Source organism: Emydura macquarii, unplaced genomic scaffold, assembly GCF_026122565.2.
Source record: "Emydura macquarii macquarii isolate MOO-44397 ecotype Brisbane River unplaced genomic scaffold, CSIRO-AGI_Emac_v2 contig_1644, whole genome shotgun sequence".
Classification (NCBI taxonomy): domain Eukaryota; kingdom Metazoa; phylum Chordata; order Testudines; family Chelidae; genus Emydura; species Emydura macquarii.
In genome coordinates, this window is record NW_027131781.1 from 23,593,750 (window position 1) to 23,610,798 (window position 17,049).

At 40.0% G+C, this 17,049-nt stretch overlaps 1 protein-coding gene across 3 annotated transcripts in view; it reads left to right on the plus strand.

Moving 5' to 3' along the window:
- The window catches only part of CGNL1 (cingulin like 1), a 100,199-nt gene that overhangs the window by 46,835 nt on the left and 36,315 nt on the right, over positions 1 to 17,049 (plus strand). For all 3 annotated transcript variants that reach the window (XR_010921327.1, XM_067555898.1, XM_067555899.1), the window contains exon 8: positions 1,637 to 1,849. Coding sequence is in view for 2 of the 3 variants with exons in the window: in XM_067555898.1 (XP_067411999.1) it covers positions 1,637 to 1,849 (213 nt within the window). In the remaining variant the exon portion in view is untranslated. The remainder of the gene's footprint in view (positions 1 to 1,636; positions 1,850 to 17,049) is intronic.

The following is a 17,049-nucleotide window of genomic DNA, read 5'->3' on the forward strand; positions in this document are numbered from 1 at the left end:
ATGAGCAGGCGAATGTGCCGCTTCCAGGTGTCATCACAGTGCACTCAACCAGAGCTCAGGCCTCCTCTGCGGCCTTCCTGGAGAGAGTGCCCCTGCAGGACATCTGCAAAGCCGCCACCTGGTCATCGGTGCACACCTTCATGTCCCACTATGCCATTGTTCAGCAGGCGAGAGAGGACGCGGAATTCAGCAGAGCTGTGCTGAGGGCAGCTCACTGGTAATTCCTACCCACGTCCAAGGTATTGCTTTTTAGTCACCTATATTGGAATGGACATGAGCAATCACTCAAAGAAGAAAACATGGTTACTTACCAGTAACTGTTGTTCTTCGAGATGTGTTGCTCATGTCCATTCCACACCCACCCTCCGTCCCCTATGTCCGAGTTGGCAGAGAGAGGGGACTGATGGGCCGTAGGGTTGGCAGTGCCTCATATACCGCAGCATGTGTGCGGGGCTCCAGGAGGCACTAGAGCCGACCCTATGGGGTCTGCTAAGGGGAAAAAAGTTCCGGGAACCATGCACGCTGGCGTGCACTCACCTATGCTGGAATGGACATGAGCAACACATCTTGAAGAACAACAGTTACTGGTAAGTAACCATGTTTTTTTCAACCTGTGGTACATGTACCCCTGGGGGTACGCAAGAGACAGGCAGGGGGTACCCGGGGAAAAACAGAGTGAAGAGGAGGCGGCCGGCAGCGGCCGACTTCTGGGGAAGCCGGGCAGCTGCAGCCCGCTTCCCACGTGGTCCCAGCTCCCAGGTGGGAGCCCGGTGGCAGCATCCTGGGTTTCTTGAGCTGGGCTCACAGCTGGGTGGCAATCACCCATGCCCTAGCTCCGAACCAAGGGACAGCCTCCAGCACCGCAGCTTGAAGATGGGCAGCAGCCGCCTGCCCACATCCCTAGGTCCCAGCGAGCGCAGAAGCCGCCTCTGCCCCAGCTCAGTTTGGGTGGCAGTTGCCCATCTCCTGGGCCGGCAGTCAGGTGGCAGCCGCCTGCAACTTGCCCAGGTGGCAGCGCCCCTCTCTGGCTCAAAGCCCAGTGCCCAGAAAACTTGTCAATTTCACTGCTCTAGCTGAACAGTGAAATTGAAAACTATGACAGCCCCAGATTTTCCAGTTATCCTCTTTTCCTATCTTGCTCTTTCGCCCTCCGTCCCTGTCTCTCTCTCACCCCTTACTCCTCTCAAATCTATGGCAAAAAATTTTGTGCGGTGCTTTATATTCCCCAGCATTGGCAGGCTTCTCAAAGCCTCCTAGCTTTGGCCGACATCACCCTAGCCCAGGTACATACTTGAGTTGTGCACCCCTGGTGTAAAGGTAATAATCCTACCCCCACTGGATCTGACATCTGTCATATCACAACCTTATATACTCTGCCCTTCTTCCAACATATGGCTCACATTAGTCTGTAAATATAAAATCACGTGGAAAATTGAGTGTTGGGGTACTTATTAAAATTTTCAGGAGTTAAGGAGTACTTGCTACTTAAAAGGTTGAGAAACACTGTTTTATACCATATACTATGACTGAAATACCATAGTTATACAGAAACCAATTATGAGCTTCCCAATATCCATTTGTTAGAACCAGCTACAAAAGAGGAGTTTTAATTTGGTGGTTTTTCTAAACATTTTAGGAGCTGATGCAAATGAAGCAGGATCTGCAAGAAATATTGATGGCAAAAGAACAACAAGAAGAAATATTGAGAAAAAGAGAGCGGGAACTGACTGCTTTAAAAGGAGCACTGAAAGAAGAAGTATCTAACCATGACCAGGAGATAGATAAACTTAAAGAACAACATGACAAAGAACTTCACAATCTAAGAGAGGCTCTAGAAGAGGCAACAAAGGTGAGCTTAATGGTGAAAAATACATCTTTGTGAGAAAAAAAATTACCTATACCAGGCTTTTTTGATAATATGCTTTCAAATCCTGCTGTGATATCAGCACAATAAATAGCTAAAGTTGTGGTCTAGATCCTCAGCTGGTGAACCTCAGTGTAACTTCACTAATTTCAGTGGAACTGTGCTGATTTACAGTAGATCAAATTCTGGATCCAAAGTCAAATTATTATTTACAACATGCTTAATTTTGCTTCTCTATAGACTTAGAAAAGAGAGTGTCTGACAGAATGGTGGTTATAGGCCCAAAGGCATGTCTGAACACTGAGGGCTGCCTTTAGATTGTCAAGTGCATCTTGCTCGCCAGTGATAGCAATACGATGGTCCTCCTGGATAGAGGCATGGAGCCTTTTTGAGAAGTGTGAATCTAGCGCTGTCCTCCAGAGGAATCCTCCTAGAACAATGGTCCCCAAACTTTTGGGTCATCCTCCCCTTTTTTCCTTCCCCTCCCCACACATCTGGTCCGTGTCCCCTGGGAGCTGTGATCAGGGCCAGAGTCAGGAGCTGGGGCCGGAGCTGCAGCTGGGACCAGGAACTGGGAGTGGGGCCGCAGTGGGGCTGGAGCTGGTTCTGGAGCTCCAGAAGTTGCAGCCCTGGGACTGGAGCTGTGGCCTGGAGCAGGGCTGGAGCTGTAGCCTTGGGGCCGGAGCCAGGGCTCGGTCCTCAGCCAGGAGCAGGGCCAGGACCCGGGGTTGTGGGTGGAGATGGGGGCAGAGCAGGGCTGGGTAGCACTTCCTCCCTGCTCCCTGTGAGGGCTGGCCCAGGCCCCACTGCGCCCCCCTGAATGTTCCTTCATGCTCCCTTAGGGGGGTACACCCCACAGTTTGGGGACCTCTGTTCTCGAAGCTTCTCTGAAGGAAAAGCAACTAGGAGTTCTTTGTACACTTTTTCTAAGTGATGAGTTCTCATAAAATTTGGATTTTATGGCAGGAGGCTGGTGGTGTCTCAAATATCCCTTCCTTCCATTTTATGTCAAATGTGTCAATTAAATCTGGGAGTTCTGAAATGAAACATATCATTGACCTTTGCCATAATGGTACACTCAGCCCTGTGTATAGTGTTGTGATCATAATAGACACAATAGTTTTGAAGGCCCAACCAAAAATGCTCAGATTAGCTCTGAACTACACACCTGATCCCACATACCTATTGGTACTAAGTGACTTATGGGTATCTTGATATTGCTGGCCCAAAATATACTGAAAAATGAAAATAAAATTAGGCTTTTGAAAGAAGGCTCTGTTATTTTATGTAAAGTTTGGCGGGAAAGGACTTTTACAGAAAATGCTATGATAGTTACTGTATATTTGTTGTTTCTGATACAAATACCATTTATTTGAATGGTTTAAAAACTGAGATTTGTAGATGTTTACACACACCAGTTAATTTGTAATGTGCAGTACCTCTTATTGAGTTTGTCTGACTTTGCCCAAATTTTTCATTTTCCTTTATCTGCATATGCATGTTTGTGAAGCAAATTTCTCAATATAGTGAGCTGCTTCAAGTAAATTAGTCTTTTTTTAAAGAGAACTGGAACACTTAAAATCATTTTTTTATTATACAATAATTGTTGTGACGGCTGAACCCCAATGAACCATCTTTCAAAGTTAGTCCATAGTAATTTACTGTATTTCAGTTACAGAACTGTAATTGCAAATGACAGGAAATGAATGAGTACTCTGTTTGGTACAACAATAATAGAGTCTGGGAAACGGCTCTATAACTGGGTTGCTGTGGCTAAGAGGTAGTTATAAATAGCCATCCATTCTTTACTTGCATAGCATAGAATCTAATAGTGAGTTTAATTTGATGTACAAAAGTGAAACTTAATTCATTTTCATAGCTCTTAAGGGCACCTCCTGCACTGTCTTTTTATTTTCAGTGATTTTCTTTTATTTAAATAAAAGTTTATCACAGTGGTTACAAGCATTTTTATTTCTCAAATGCTGGTAGTCTTAATGATTCTCATTTTAAAAATATCTCACCAAAAACAGACACAGCAAAGAATCTTTGACTAAAATCAGTTGTGGTATATTTGACAGATCATCTATCAGGAGACTATAACTTGCCTTTGTAGGGAGGTAGACTCTGCTGTAATGGGTCATTTCCATATCTTAACTACTATAATCTTATATATGACACTGTTTATTAGTCTTACAACTAATGTGGTGGATACACAAACATCAATATGAAAAGCATAGTTTATATAAGAGAAGTTGTGTTGACCTGTTTAAGTATTGTTTGCATTATTATAGCATGGCAATATTTACATTGTATGACAGGATACAGGAAGTTTACATTAAAGGCTGCTGAAAAGAGTCATTCTATTGTATGTAATGAATCAAGCATATGTGTAAATGCTGTAGGAATATTTTACACACACACAAGAAGCGAATACTGGTATCTTGTATATGGGGCTACATAGGTGTCAGCATGTGTACAGGGTTGTTTGTTTTCATGTTGCATCCATGATCTCACATTCAGTGTACCAAATAATATTGTTTATAATTTGTAGTAGTCCTAAAAGGAACTGTTTGCAATGAAAACAGCAAGGGATCTTTGTAGCAATCCTATATCAATAGAAATGTGTCCACTATTGCATACCTCAAGTGGATTGACAAGTATAGTACTGAGCTCTTACAGTATGCATGACTAGCATGCCACTTGAACGTCTTTCATACCAGATTAGAAACAGTCAGGGTAATTTGATGGGAATACAGAGGAAGATGTCTGTCATATGTATAGCTATGTGCATATGCTTACTGATTTGATGGTTGGTTTTGCCACAAATCATTGGTAAATCATGGTGTGATGATATTTAAGTATTGAATTAAGGTTTCCTTTCTTGGTTTCCATATTAAGATCTTCATTTTCTTTCCTGTAATGCCCTTCCTCTCTGACATTTGTGTCCTATCATTGCTTTAGTTTTCATTTCGGTGTCCCTGATTGACAGTCACACTTGTCACAGAGAACATGGTTTCCCTTGTCAGTGAAGGCCTCCCTGACATTCAATAAGACAATGAGCAGACACTGCTTTTCCATTTAATAATACTTCCACACTCTTATGGTACTTCTCCATCCAAGGGTAAATAGCATTTTATAGAAATAGCATAAAATAGAACCTCAGAATTACGAACTCCACAGTTATTAACTGACTGGTCAACCACACACCTCATTTGGAACCGGAAGTACTGAATCAAGCAGCAGAGACCAAAGAAAAGCAAATACTGTACAGTATAGTATTGTGTTGTACGTAAACTATTAAAAAATAAAGGGAAAGCTTAAACAAAGATTTGATGAGGTAAGGAAACTGTTTTTGTGTTTGTTTCATTTAAATTAAGATGGTTAAAAGCAGCATTTTTCTTCTGCATAGTAAAGTTTTCAAAGTCAATGTTCATTTGTAAACTTTTGAAAGACCAACCATAACATTTTGTTCAGAGGTACGAACATTTCCAAGTTATGCATAACCTCTGTTCCCAAGGTGTTCATAACTCTGAGGTTCTACTCTACTGATTTAATGGCACCTCTGTAATTACAGTCAAGGACATAGAAGTAAGAAATAAGAATCCCTTTGCCGACCACTGAAATGCAGCCATCTCTGCTGTGGAATGCAGTGCGCCACACCACTATGCAGCAGATTAGGGAAGAAGGAGGAGAATTTTGCCCAATAGATAATAATATCAGTAGGAGTTTAGGGAGGCAGAATTAATTATCTCAGTTGGAATTTGGCCAGCACAAGACAACATTGCTACTCTTGTGAAAAGTCCCATGGAAAGTTTAATGCCCACACACGGCAGGTCAAGTCAGTTTTATGACACGTTTTCAAAGACAGTACCTCCAGTGGGTTCCCCTTCCCTTTTGTTTTTAACTGTTAAGCATTACCAGTGTGCTCAGTGCAGTATGAGGCACTGAACAAGAGTTCCTGTTCCAAAGAGTTTACAATCTTATGCAGAGAGTTTACAAAAGACAGAGTCCTTTTCTGGGTCTCCTCTAACTGAGTATACAATTTGGTGTGAATTATTGGTAATGGGTGGGAGACAACTATTTGGTGAAATTATGGTAGCATTTTACACTTCATGGGAAAAAAAAATAAACTGCCGAGAATCCTGTTGAGAAATCGGTTGCATGTGGATTCACAAGGGATAATGCCACAATCACCACTTCCTTGAAAACCTACTGTCCCTTAAAAGTGTTTTTAGTCTAAGTACTGAACAGGCCTGTTCCTATCTACCTCGTGAGATCACTGCCTCTATTTAAGTTAATAATGTAATGCTTGGTTTAAAAAGCAATTCCACAGATGCAATCTTCAAGCCCTGCTAACCAATGCAAGTCACATTTTACAAAATACCAAATACTTTTTGATTCAGGATGGAATGTATGTTATGTACGTAGCCAAAGAATGGGAAAGAAATAATACATAGCTCTAGGTAATACATTTTTTTATTGAACTAACACAAAATAAAAGTAATGGCTCTGCGCATTTGGGTCTTTCACTTGTTTAGTACAAAATTTAAATTCCCCCTGAAAACAAACAACTTTTCAAATTATTATCAGTTGCAACTGATGGACTCATGTTAACTTTGCCGTTGAAGAGCTCTGTGCAAAATATTTTTCTAAATTCTGCACAAACTTATTTTCTGAGTCTTTAAAGCATAAAACATATGACTCTGTGATAGAATTTCATTATCTCTAAAGTGCATCAACATGAAACAAAGTTTTTGTTCATGTAGAAATCTACTTAATGATCTTGGCAAGTCATTAGACAAAGTCTATGAAGTACAGATTATACGGTCAGTCTTCGTGTATTTTCACAGGGTATTTATAGAGAGTGTAATTTTTGTTGAGGCTCCCTTCACCTACTTTATATGTTTAAAAATTCAACCTATCCCTATCTCACCATTCTTAATCTGCCCCCTATTATGTTCTCCATTGTTTTAGATATAAAATAATGTATCTTAAATGTTTCTCATTATGGACTATAATGAGACTAATCTCTGACACCTCATCTTTATGTGATCTGTACTGGTTAGCAGTGGATCAATCCTAGAGCTGTAGAGAATCTTTGAAATGAAAGTAAAGGTCATATCTTATCTGACCTGACTTGATAGCATGAGGCTTTCTCATCAAAGATAATGGAAAATGTTTTCCACATAGATCAGCAGCCATTTGTTTTATACCAGAGTTTAACCAAACCTGGATTAAAACACTGTAAATGATGCTGGGCTAAACCATATGTCCACTCTATGTAAATGTAACTTCACTGAAATAGTATAAATATAAACTGAAACATAACTGAATCTGGAATAATGGGCTATTCTTTACTCTGACATCAGAGGCATACAAACCTATCATTGATTGGGCTTTTTAGTATTAGCCCTCTTATGCCCTTCCATTTCCTCTGTAGTATGTCTCCTGCCTGCACAGCAGACACACACAACAAATACATATCTCCACATGGGAGCTGCCATTTTAAGAGAGCGGAGTAAGGGAAAGACCCCACATCAGGCCTTGAATGATGTCCTCTGCAGTGGGCTCCCGCTGCTTCTACATCTTATTGTACTCAACCAAAGGCCTGATCCTGAAGGGCACTTTACTGAGGTGGTTTTAAGTAGAAAGTATGTGAAAGTTCCTAAGATGTCACAATAACCTATAATAAGAAATGTTGATGGAAAAAGGTACAAAAGGGAGACAGAGAAACTGAATTAGTTTAAACAAAAAGGCCTGCTGATATCGTTTAAGGACTATGTTAAAATCATATGTGGTAAAAACAGAAGATGTGGAACTGAAAACTAATTAACCAAAATTGGTGTGTCAGATATTAGAGATAATTGGTGGACAAAATAATGAGCAGATGGGGTATTCTGCCCATCACTCCCTTTCTGAGTCCTTAAAGAAAGAAACTTGGAGGAGGGGGGAATTGGGAAAACCAGATGGAAGTTACTGGAGCGAGCCTCACCATCCTGGCTGCCACCCCCACCAGTTCCTGGGACCCCAGGCCTTTATCATCTCGATCCTGAGAGATGTCTTGACCAGACTGGGCCCAAGAGAGGGATCCAGATGATGTTGCCATCCCTACCAGCTCCAGCTGAATTCCAAACAGCATCTGAGATGAAAAAGGATTGGACTTCAACAATACCAACAACAACAGCACTGCCCATCTCAACTAACTTCTTTTTTACTCAAAAGGACAGTTATCGTTTTAATGCCATCTAGGAGAATGTTAAACATGGGTGTTTTCCTTTTGAAACTTTCTTCAACTAAAGGAAAGGGAACGAGGGATGTTGTTAAAATGAAAGCATTATCTAATATAGTACATTTCAAATGCTTTAATTATTTTTCCTTCTTTTCTGTATCTTTAATAAATGGTTAACAGGATTTTTAATGGTGTGTTTGCCATGATATAAGTAGGCTGAGATCTCTGTATACCAAACCCCAGACCTTGTTTAACACTGTTTAATGTTTGACAATGACTAGGTTATGTGAACACTTTTGACCCATTTATTCCATCTAAATTAATGCAACAGGGTATATAAGCTACTCTTGAGTGAATAAATGGTATTATATTTACCTACGGAGTCACTGCACCACCAAAAACCTAAGTCATTGTTCTGGCCACTTTGGGATATCTTGAATACAAAGGATCAGTATCATAGTTGTTGTAAATCAGTGTTGGTCCACTGAGTTCAAAGGTGCAGTGTGAATTTACACTCGCTGATGATCTGGCGCAGCGTGCTATAGAGAACCAAATTTGCTTCTTGTTTGAGCTGCTGTTTGCAAGAAGCTTGTATATTTATTTACATTTTTAAATTTTGTTTCCCAACTTCTCCTGTTTCTACATGTGTATTTAACACCCACAGCATTTGGGGAAGTCTTATTCCCAAAGCCTGGCAAATAGCCCGAAAGCCTAAAAGTTGCCTCTTGACAGCACCATGCTCATTTAAACATCCATGAATCAAGTGTTAAACAAATCGTGAAATGTTAATCTTCTTCCTCAGATAGATGCAGAATGTACCTCAGAGCTGCACTCCCCTGTAAAGACTGATCCAAAAGGGATTGTGTCACATCTAAACAAGATGCGGGGTGGGAAGAGAGAGAGGCTGCCAGAATTCCAGAAAGCAAATGCCCTCTCAGCCCCATTACCTAGAGGTGCAGCATGCTGAGGCTAATATGGCTTTAACCATCCATCTGCCTGTTCCCAGATAGATGGATGCCGAGCAGCCTGAAGAAATCTAATTATTAAAAACAAGAGAGTGCATCTTCCCCCAACATACCATTACATCTTCTCCCTATATACCTCACCTAAGTAAATATATGATGTATCCCTAGTGATAGTTCTGAACCTGGCAATCCTATTGTAAACTAGTTTCAGCAGTATTATAGTTTTGTTGCAGGCATTTGAAAGATAATTTGAAAGTAAATGGAACGTTGTGTTTTCAGGTGTCTGTCTGACAATACCATCTGAGGCTCTTAAATCTTTATTAGTAGGGTAGCAGTGTGTGCTTACTTATTTTAAGGTGGCTCTCAACAAATGGTTATGGCTCATCCTAAGTTTGATAAGATGGGGATGGAGGGGAAACTTACTTAACAAGCTACAGTACAAGCGTAGAACATTAGTTAATATTTTACTGTATTCTTTGCGTCTACTTATGACCTTGACAAAACTGTTGACGTAAGCCAATCTGACCATGTCATGATACAAAGCTAAGAAGATAATATGACACTGAAATAACTGCTTGTTGAGAGGTTAATCCTTTCTCTGATCTTGCTATTGTAACCATGTTTAATGCACAGTATTAGGTCTTGTTTATGTTACGAAATAAAATTGTTTGTTTAGTATGTTCTGTGTAACAAAACACAGGCACCTGAATGTAGGGCTTGAATCTTTTGTTCCATTTCCCATGTCAGAATCTAAAGGGTTTTGAAAATGATATTGTGTATATAACACAAACAGTGAAAGTGTTCCTGGTCAGAAAAAATATTCAACTGCCTGGCAGGTAGTTTGATTTTATTTAAAATATTTGTTCCTCGGTTGTCCTCTTTTGAGGTAGTCACTTACTTAAACCAATTGATAAAGAGATTACATGGAGGGGAAAATACTGTATAACCTTGTCTTTACATACATGTGCTTACTTGGAAAACCTCCTGTAATGTAGGGAGGATTCATGGTAGCTGTGGCTTATACCATTGTGGAGTCAGAGATAAAAATTCCTTTAAAATTCTAGTTAATGATAGACTAAGAACCAGTAACCTCCAAAAACACAGTAGTGTGTTACAACAGCCAAGCTTCCTTTTGAAAAGAGGGAAAACATAAATAAAAACAATGCTAGTTAGAACTGTAATAGATTTGTGATTTATTTATAACTGCCTGCCAGCACTACTTCTCTTGGGTTTGGTACTCTTAATATTTCATTTTGCTTTCACCTAATATTTCTGTTCCCCTTTACAGAAGTCTGGGTTTTTGTTACCCATCCAATAATATTTTACAATTGTTAGTGCTTTTCACCCCAAGATCTAACAGCATTTTGTGAAGTTGTGTGCAAGTTACAATGATTTACACAAAGTTACAAAGTGAAAAAGCAATAGAGTTGGAAATAGAAATAAGGTCTCATTATTCCCAATCATGAGTTTTAATGTCTAGATGACACAGCCTCAATAACTAATCCTACTTTCAGAGGTCTTGTTTTCACTGTAAATATGCAGTGTTATAACTCAAGTGTTGCCCCTAACTTGAGTCCCATCCACACTCGTACCCTTGAGTGTGGCTGTGCTTTTAACTCGAGTTAGCTGGCCCTTTAAGGGGTACAGGCTACCACCTGAGCTAGCACAACTCTTCAGTTGCTAATATTTTCACTCTTCGCTGCTGATCCAACCACCTCGCAGCTCACGTGTTAGTTCATCATGTGACAGCTCTCACTGAAGGGAGGCTAACTGGAGAGGAGGTAGCTTTGCAGAATGATTTCCCGACAGCAAATGCAGTTTCAGCAAAACTCAGAATTTTCCAAAAATGTGATTTTGCTGACAATTTTCATTTTTCCATCTGGAAAATTGCAGTGAAATTTCATTTGGGGTGGGTTCACCCCAGATTGGAATATTTTGAACCCACCCAATGACACAAAACATGACACTGCATTTTCTCATCACATTGCCTGTGGGAGTTGTAGTTCTGGCCTCTGTTCTCTCCTACAGGCCAGGCTCCCTGGAGGACTACATCTCCTGTTAGTTAATGTGCTAATTAGCCTCTGACTAAGTAGTGCGATGCATTGTGGCCCAGTCGGGGAGCCAGGCCTACAGGAGAGAATGAGGGCATCAGACTCTCAAACTACTACCTCCCTAAGGTAACGTGCCACAATGGGGAAATGCAGTTTAATGTTGAAATGAATGTTTTGAATTGTTTTGAGTCATTTCAGCAAACTTAAACGAAACATGTCAATTCTGTGACAGAGGCGGAAATAGAATCCAGTTCTCCCAATGCAGCACCCGTCTCCCTTAACCATCCTGTCTCTTCATGCAATCCCCTGCTTTATTGATTACACACCTTCCAACTTCTGCAACAAATGAAGCAGGGGTCCTATAGTTACTGTATAGCCCTGATTCATCCCCCGAGCAGATTCATCCTGTGCTGTGAATGAGGCGGGTGTCCTGTGGGGGACAAAAAGTAGATGTATGTCTGGCCTGTTGAGGAGTATACTACAGGATGATTTAGATGCTTCCCCCTACCCACTGACAAGTTTTCAATAACCTTTACATGATAAAAATGAGTTCAATCAATGAAAACCATTTAAAGCAGACCAAATGCTTACAGAACAGTATCTGTCCTGCTCCAAGTGAAGTCAGTGGTAAAACTACCAACACGTTCTAGGTGAGCATTATCAAGCCCTCTGTTTGTAACCTGGGCCATCCAGTGTAGCCTGCTTGCCTAGAGTCTAGGGACCAGTATAATTCTATTTATTCTGCCGAATAAAAGAAAATTAAAGTGTTTTTAACTGTAACCTTTACTCAGGGCTTGTCCACGTGCAGAGTTGCACCAGTTTACCTCTTAGTTAAACAGGTGCAAAAGGCTGTGTGGGCACTTGTATTTAAATTTAAGCCAGGCTTATTTTAGTTTAAATTAAATGGATTAGGAAAACATTTAAACTAAACCAAAATAAGCCACTCTTAAACTGAAATAAATGAGTCCACACAGCCTTTTGCACTGGTTTAATTAAACCAATTTAAATATACCGGTGCAAATGTATGTGAAGAAAAAGCCACAGTATTTTATGCTCTATGTTTTCAGGATAGAAGTGGGAGAGGGAGTATTTATCTATCCCTGAACATGTGCTGTGTGTCAAGAGGGGGCGCAGCAAAAACTTACCACAACATATGTTCCTGCCCTTTAAATAACCCTCATTATATGCAGGAAGTTAGTCTTTTATTTATTTATTTTTAAAATGGGGATTTAGTGTTGTTCATGTGCATGAACCTTGCAGGCAGGAATTTTCCCACAGGAGGAGAGGACTTTTAAAGGGCAATGCTGTCATCATAGAGTTCTACTTATTGTGGAGTTGAGGAGCTTAAATGTAGGCTTAGGTATATTTGTTTTTCAGTAGGGAAACTTCTTCACACTTGTGTACATGCTGTATTCAATAGGATTTTAGAACTGGGTTGCTTTTAGTTAAGATATGCATACTATTTCAGTTCCAGTCTAAATACATGGTAATGATTATCCTGGACAGTAATTTGCAATAAATATTTGTTCTTTAAAGCCTCATTCAAAATTCATATTAAAAACAATTAAATAGTCTCACATCTGCTCTTCACTTTATTTTGGCAGGGATGTTTTCAGTCCTCTTTATGTCTAATGTCAAACCAGTCATTTACAATTTGTAATTGCCCACAAAGCTGATTGGCTAATCCTCTAAACCATCTGTGGAAGGTTCACAGTTTGACCTGATATTTCTCCAGAATTAAAGTGCATGGAAACTTTTTAAAGATTCCAATGTTTTTTGGTCTGTGCAAACAAATTATTTTCTTTGGGGTGTGACCTTTTCTTATTGTCCTAACCTGATTTTTCACACTTGACCTTTCCTTTTAGAGTCTGATCTCTTGTTCTGTGTATGACGACTTACACTAAACAACTCCTTGGATTTTAAGGTTATATAAAATCATTTAGAACAACATATATCGTGTTTCTTATTTAAAATAAATAGAAAAAACTATAAACTCATCTGAGCTGCAATATGTTAATACAATTGCCATGTTCTTTTAATAACAACATGCTTGTCAAAGATTAGATTGAGTGTACAGTGATCCTCATTAGAGCTTCTGCAGTCATCTTATTATGTGCTGTTAGTACTATAGAGACAGAAAGCTAGATTCAGTCCTGGAGTTAGTGGACATTTACACCAGGACTGAATGTAGCTCTAGGGAGGGGTTCATTGTTTGTGTTTGAGAGTGAGAGAGAGTGTGTGCGTGCATGTGTGTGCGTGCGCATGGCCAGGCTTGTGTAATAGCACTGCTACTGGGTTTATGTGAGCTTCTAGTGTAGCTGGGGAAAGAAGCTGCTTGCTTTAATTCTCCTTCTGCATGGCAGAATGACATCATCATGAAAGAAGAGGCTATTTTTCCCTGGGTGGAATTTGAGCATCATTTTATACAATATTATTACACTATTATTGTTTGGAACTGTTTTATTATTAATACACGCCTGTTGTTGGAAATATCCCTCTGATGCAGGAGTGTAAAAGTGTCCACGTGTGTGATATTGAATAAGGAGGTTAGGAAGACCCAGGTTGCGGATAATACATGGCTCTCACTTAACACAGTAGTAGGCTTATTAGTCTCATGTTTAAATGGGGATGCAATTCATTACCATAATTGTTTTATATTTATGTGAGAGAGGTTTATAAAATTCCTTTGCAGATTCAACAAAACATTTGGAATAATTTGGTAAAAGTCGCAAAAATATATTTTTCTCCCCTGATCAGTGAAACACTACTGCGGTATCTCATACTCAATGTATTCTGTAGACCTGATTAGGGGCAGGGGATGTCACAGAAAAAATGTCCATGGAAAATTTTAATTTGTCAGTGAAAAAATGAAAAGCGAAAAATTTTAATTGAATACCAAAAATGTCAAATTGAAAATGCCACTTTGATTTCTCATGGGAGTTGTGGTTTGGGTGCCCCATGCCTACATTCTCTTCTATGAGCCTGGCTACCTGGTTGGATTACATCTCCCATGATACACCACAGTTTGCAGAACCATTGCATTTGCAGAACCATGTATCATGGTAGTCCCAGGCCATGGTACATCATGGGAGATGTAGTCTAGCTGGGGAATCCACCTCATAGAGGAGACTAGATGGACAAGGCCCCCAAACTACAACCTATTGTGCACCATGGCAGTATGATCACATCTAAAATTGTATGTGGAGGGGAGAGGGGGGGCGTTCGATGAAAAGTTGAAATTTTCCATGGAAGCAGAGACTGTTTGTGAAAATGTTGTTTAATTGAAAACCCAGTTTTCCTTGGAGCAGCATTTTTTATGGAAAATTTTCAGCCAGCCCTAATACTCTGGTGTACTTTTATTTTTTAAAAATAAGTTTACGTTGTATTGTAAGATGTCAGGCAAGTGTGATATTTTATAGCAGTGGTCCCCAAACTTTTTATCCTCCCTCCCAAACTGAGTTTTGAATTCCTCGTTGCCTAATATTTTTAAATTAATGGGCCTCTCCAATTACTACTTTTGTTGTGGTTAATTACCTGTCACTGGGGAATTTAGATTATCCCAACTCAGCAAAAAGGTGCAAATTCCCCAGTGACAGATCATTTTGAAAAAAGTCTAGGGTAAAGGCATCATCTGATGTAGCTTTTATTAACTTCTGACTTTTTAATAGTGGCCCTTGTACTTACTACCATATTTATTAATGCCTTCAAACATTTGGTCCTTTTCTGCCATTCTCTGTGGCTTATATTTGGCAATTAAATGATATTTGGTAAAAGAAAGCAAGAAATCAGCACCACCTTAATCTAACCTTTCATTTCTCAGTATTCTTTTTCTTAGGGGAAATGTTGCATGGGTTTCGCATCAGTTACAGCCATATAAATTTCCCTGCTCTAGACAAGCCCCTGCATCCAACGAAGTGGGTTTCTGCCCACGAAAGCTTATGCCCAAATAAATTTGTTAGTCTTTGAGGTGCCACAGGACTCTCGTTGTTTTACTAAATACAGACTAACACGGCTACCCCTCTGGAGCCCGTACATTTTGTTGCTTCAGTCTTTTCTCCTTAGCATCTTTTTCTCAGATACACCCACTGCCCTCCCTTCCTTTACCTATCTCCTCCTCCAGCAGGTTATGATTCTTTAACAAATACCCATAACCTGATTCCATTGATGGGGCCTGTTAACTCGTATAAACATAAGACTTTCTAATACAGTTTTTCAGAGCAGGAAAGTTGTTTAGATAGTAGGTATTAAGTGAGAAGAAGGTGCAAATGGATAGGGGAGGTTTGCAATGATAAAACGAAAGTGGATATTAAGAGGAGCATTTAGGGATGGGATAGAAAGGAAACAGAAAGGGAGATGTGGAGGTGAAAGTAGAAAGGGAGGGGCCCTGAATGATGTATAGTGAGCAGGAGTGAGCCCAGGCGAAATAGCCGTGGGAAGAAGACAAAGCATATAGAAATGTAAGCCAACAAACTAAATAATAATACAGAAAGCTAAAAAGTGCGCCATGTTAACGTCTTTAATTTAAACAAAAATCATTCCAGCAGTAAATAGCTGTTTGCCTTTACTAAAGAACTTGCTAACTGATTTGAAGTTACTCCAGATTTACTGTGCTGTAACAGCAGAATTTAACCCAGTAAATTGCTGCTGCCTGTGTGGGCAGATATCTGTGCATACCATCCCAGAAATTGATTTTTATCTCGCAGTAAGATAACCCGCTTACATTGCAGCCATCATTAAGTCTGTTTTGTAAACTTATCAGCAAGGTCAAAAAGAGTGAGAGATGTAGCTGACCCTCTCCAGTCTTCCCACCCACTTCCAACTGGATCAGTCTGCATTAGTCTGGGGAAATTCTCTTTGGCTGCTCTGAACTGAGATACCAGCATGAAAGAGCTGCCTCCAGTGTTGGTACCACTTAGGTTAAGATAGTATTAGAAGACACAGGAGTGTAGCAGTAATGCACTTCATGATATGAAACATATTATAGAAGCAATAATGTCAGGGATTGGATTTGCTGTCCTGAAGAAAGGGACCAGGTCTATGCACCTATATTCATTTACACATACGTATCCATCTGTTAAACGAAATAGTTTAGATAAGGAAATTTAGTGCAAGAGCTAGGGAGAGACTGACTAAAAAGCTGTTTTTTTGTCTGTTAGTTTGATAAATAATTATTTATATATTAATGTAGTTCAAGGTGATTGCACAGTTCTTAAAATTACCACATATTGATAGTTATCCAGCACTGTAAAGGTTAAATGATTCTAATCATTTAACTTTTTAGAAATATATGCCTGTTAATGCTGAAGGTTCAGAAATTTGAAGATTTTATCTAAATTAGGAAATGCTCTAATTTGCATATTAGAATATGCATTAATTCATTTGTATCAATAACAACTTGCTGTTTGCCCTGGGGAGGGAGGGAACTCGAGGTGTTTCCTGCCATCATCTGAAGAATACTCTGACTGCTCCTTGCCTTGTCTTTGATAGTCAGGAGGCTCTGACAGCCCTTTTCCTCTGCTTCCAGGCCCCTGGCTCCACCTACCACTCACCAGTTACTGTTCTCAGGTCCCTGTGGCCAAGAAGAGATGGCTGGAGCACTGCCGAGTATTGCATTAGCCATAGCTCTAAGTCTGTAGTAACAGGAGCAGTATTGCCAACATCAAATGCTTAAAAATTGTGAGTTAGGCCCTCTAAAAATCATGGGATTGTCTTAAAATCATGAGTTTTTAAAATAAATGTTGGGGTTTTATTATTTGCCTTCTGACTATGGAGCCCCTCAGGTACACTCAAGTCACGTTTTCGGAGTTCTAGTTCTGTTGGATTTAATAACTCTCTGTCTGCAGCACATGGATTCTTTACATGTGGGCTCCCCTACCATCCCCTTCCTCTAGAGGGCTTCTCTCAGGATACCCTCAGCTGCACAGGTTGTTAGGCCTATAT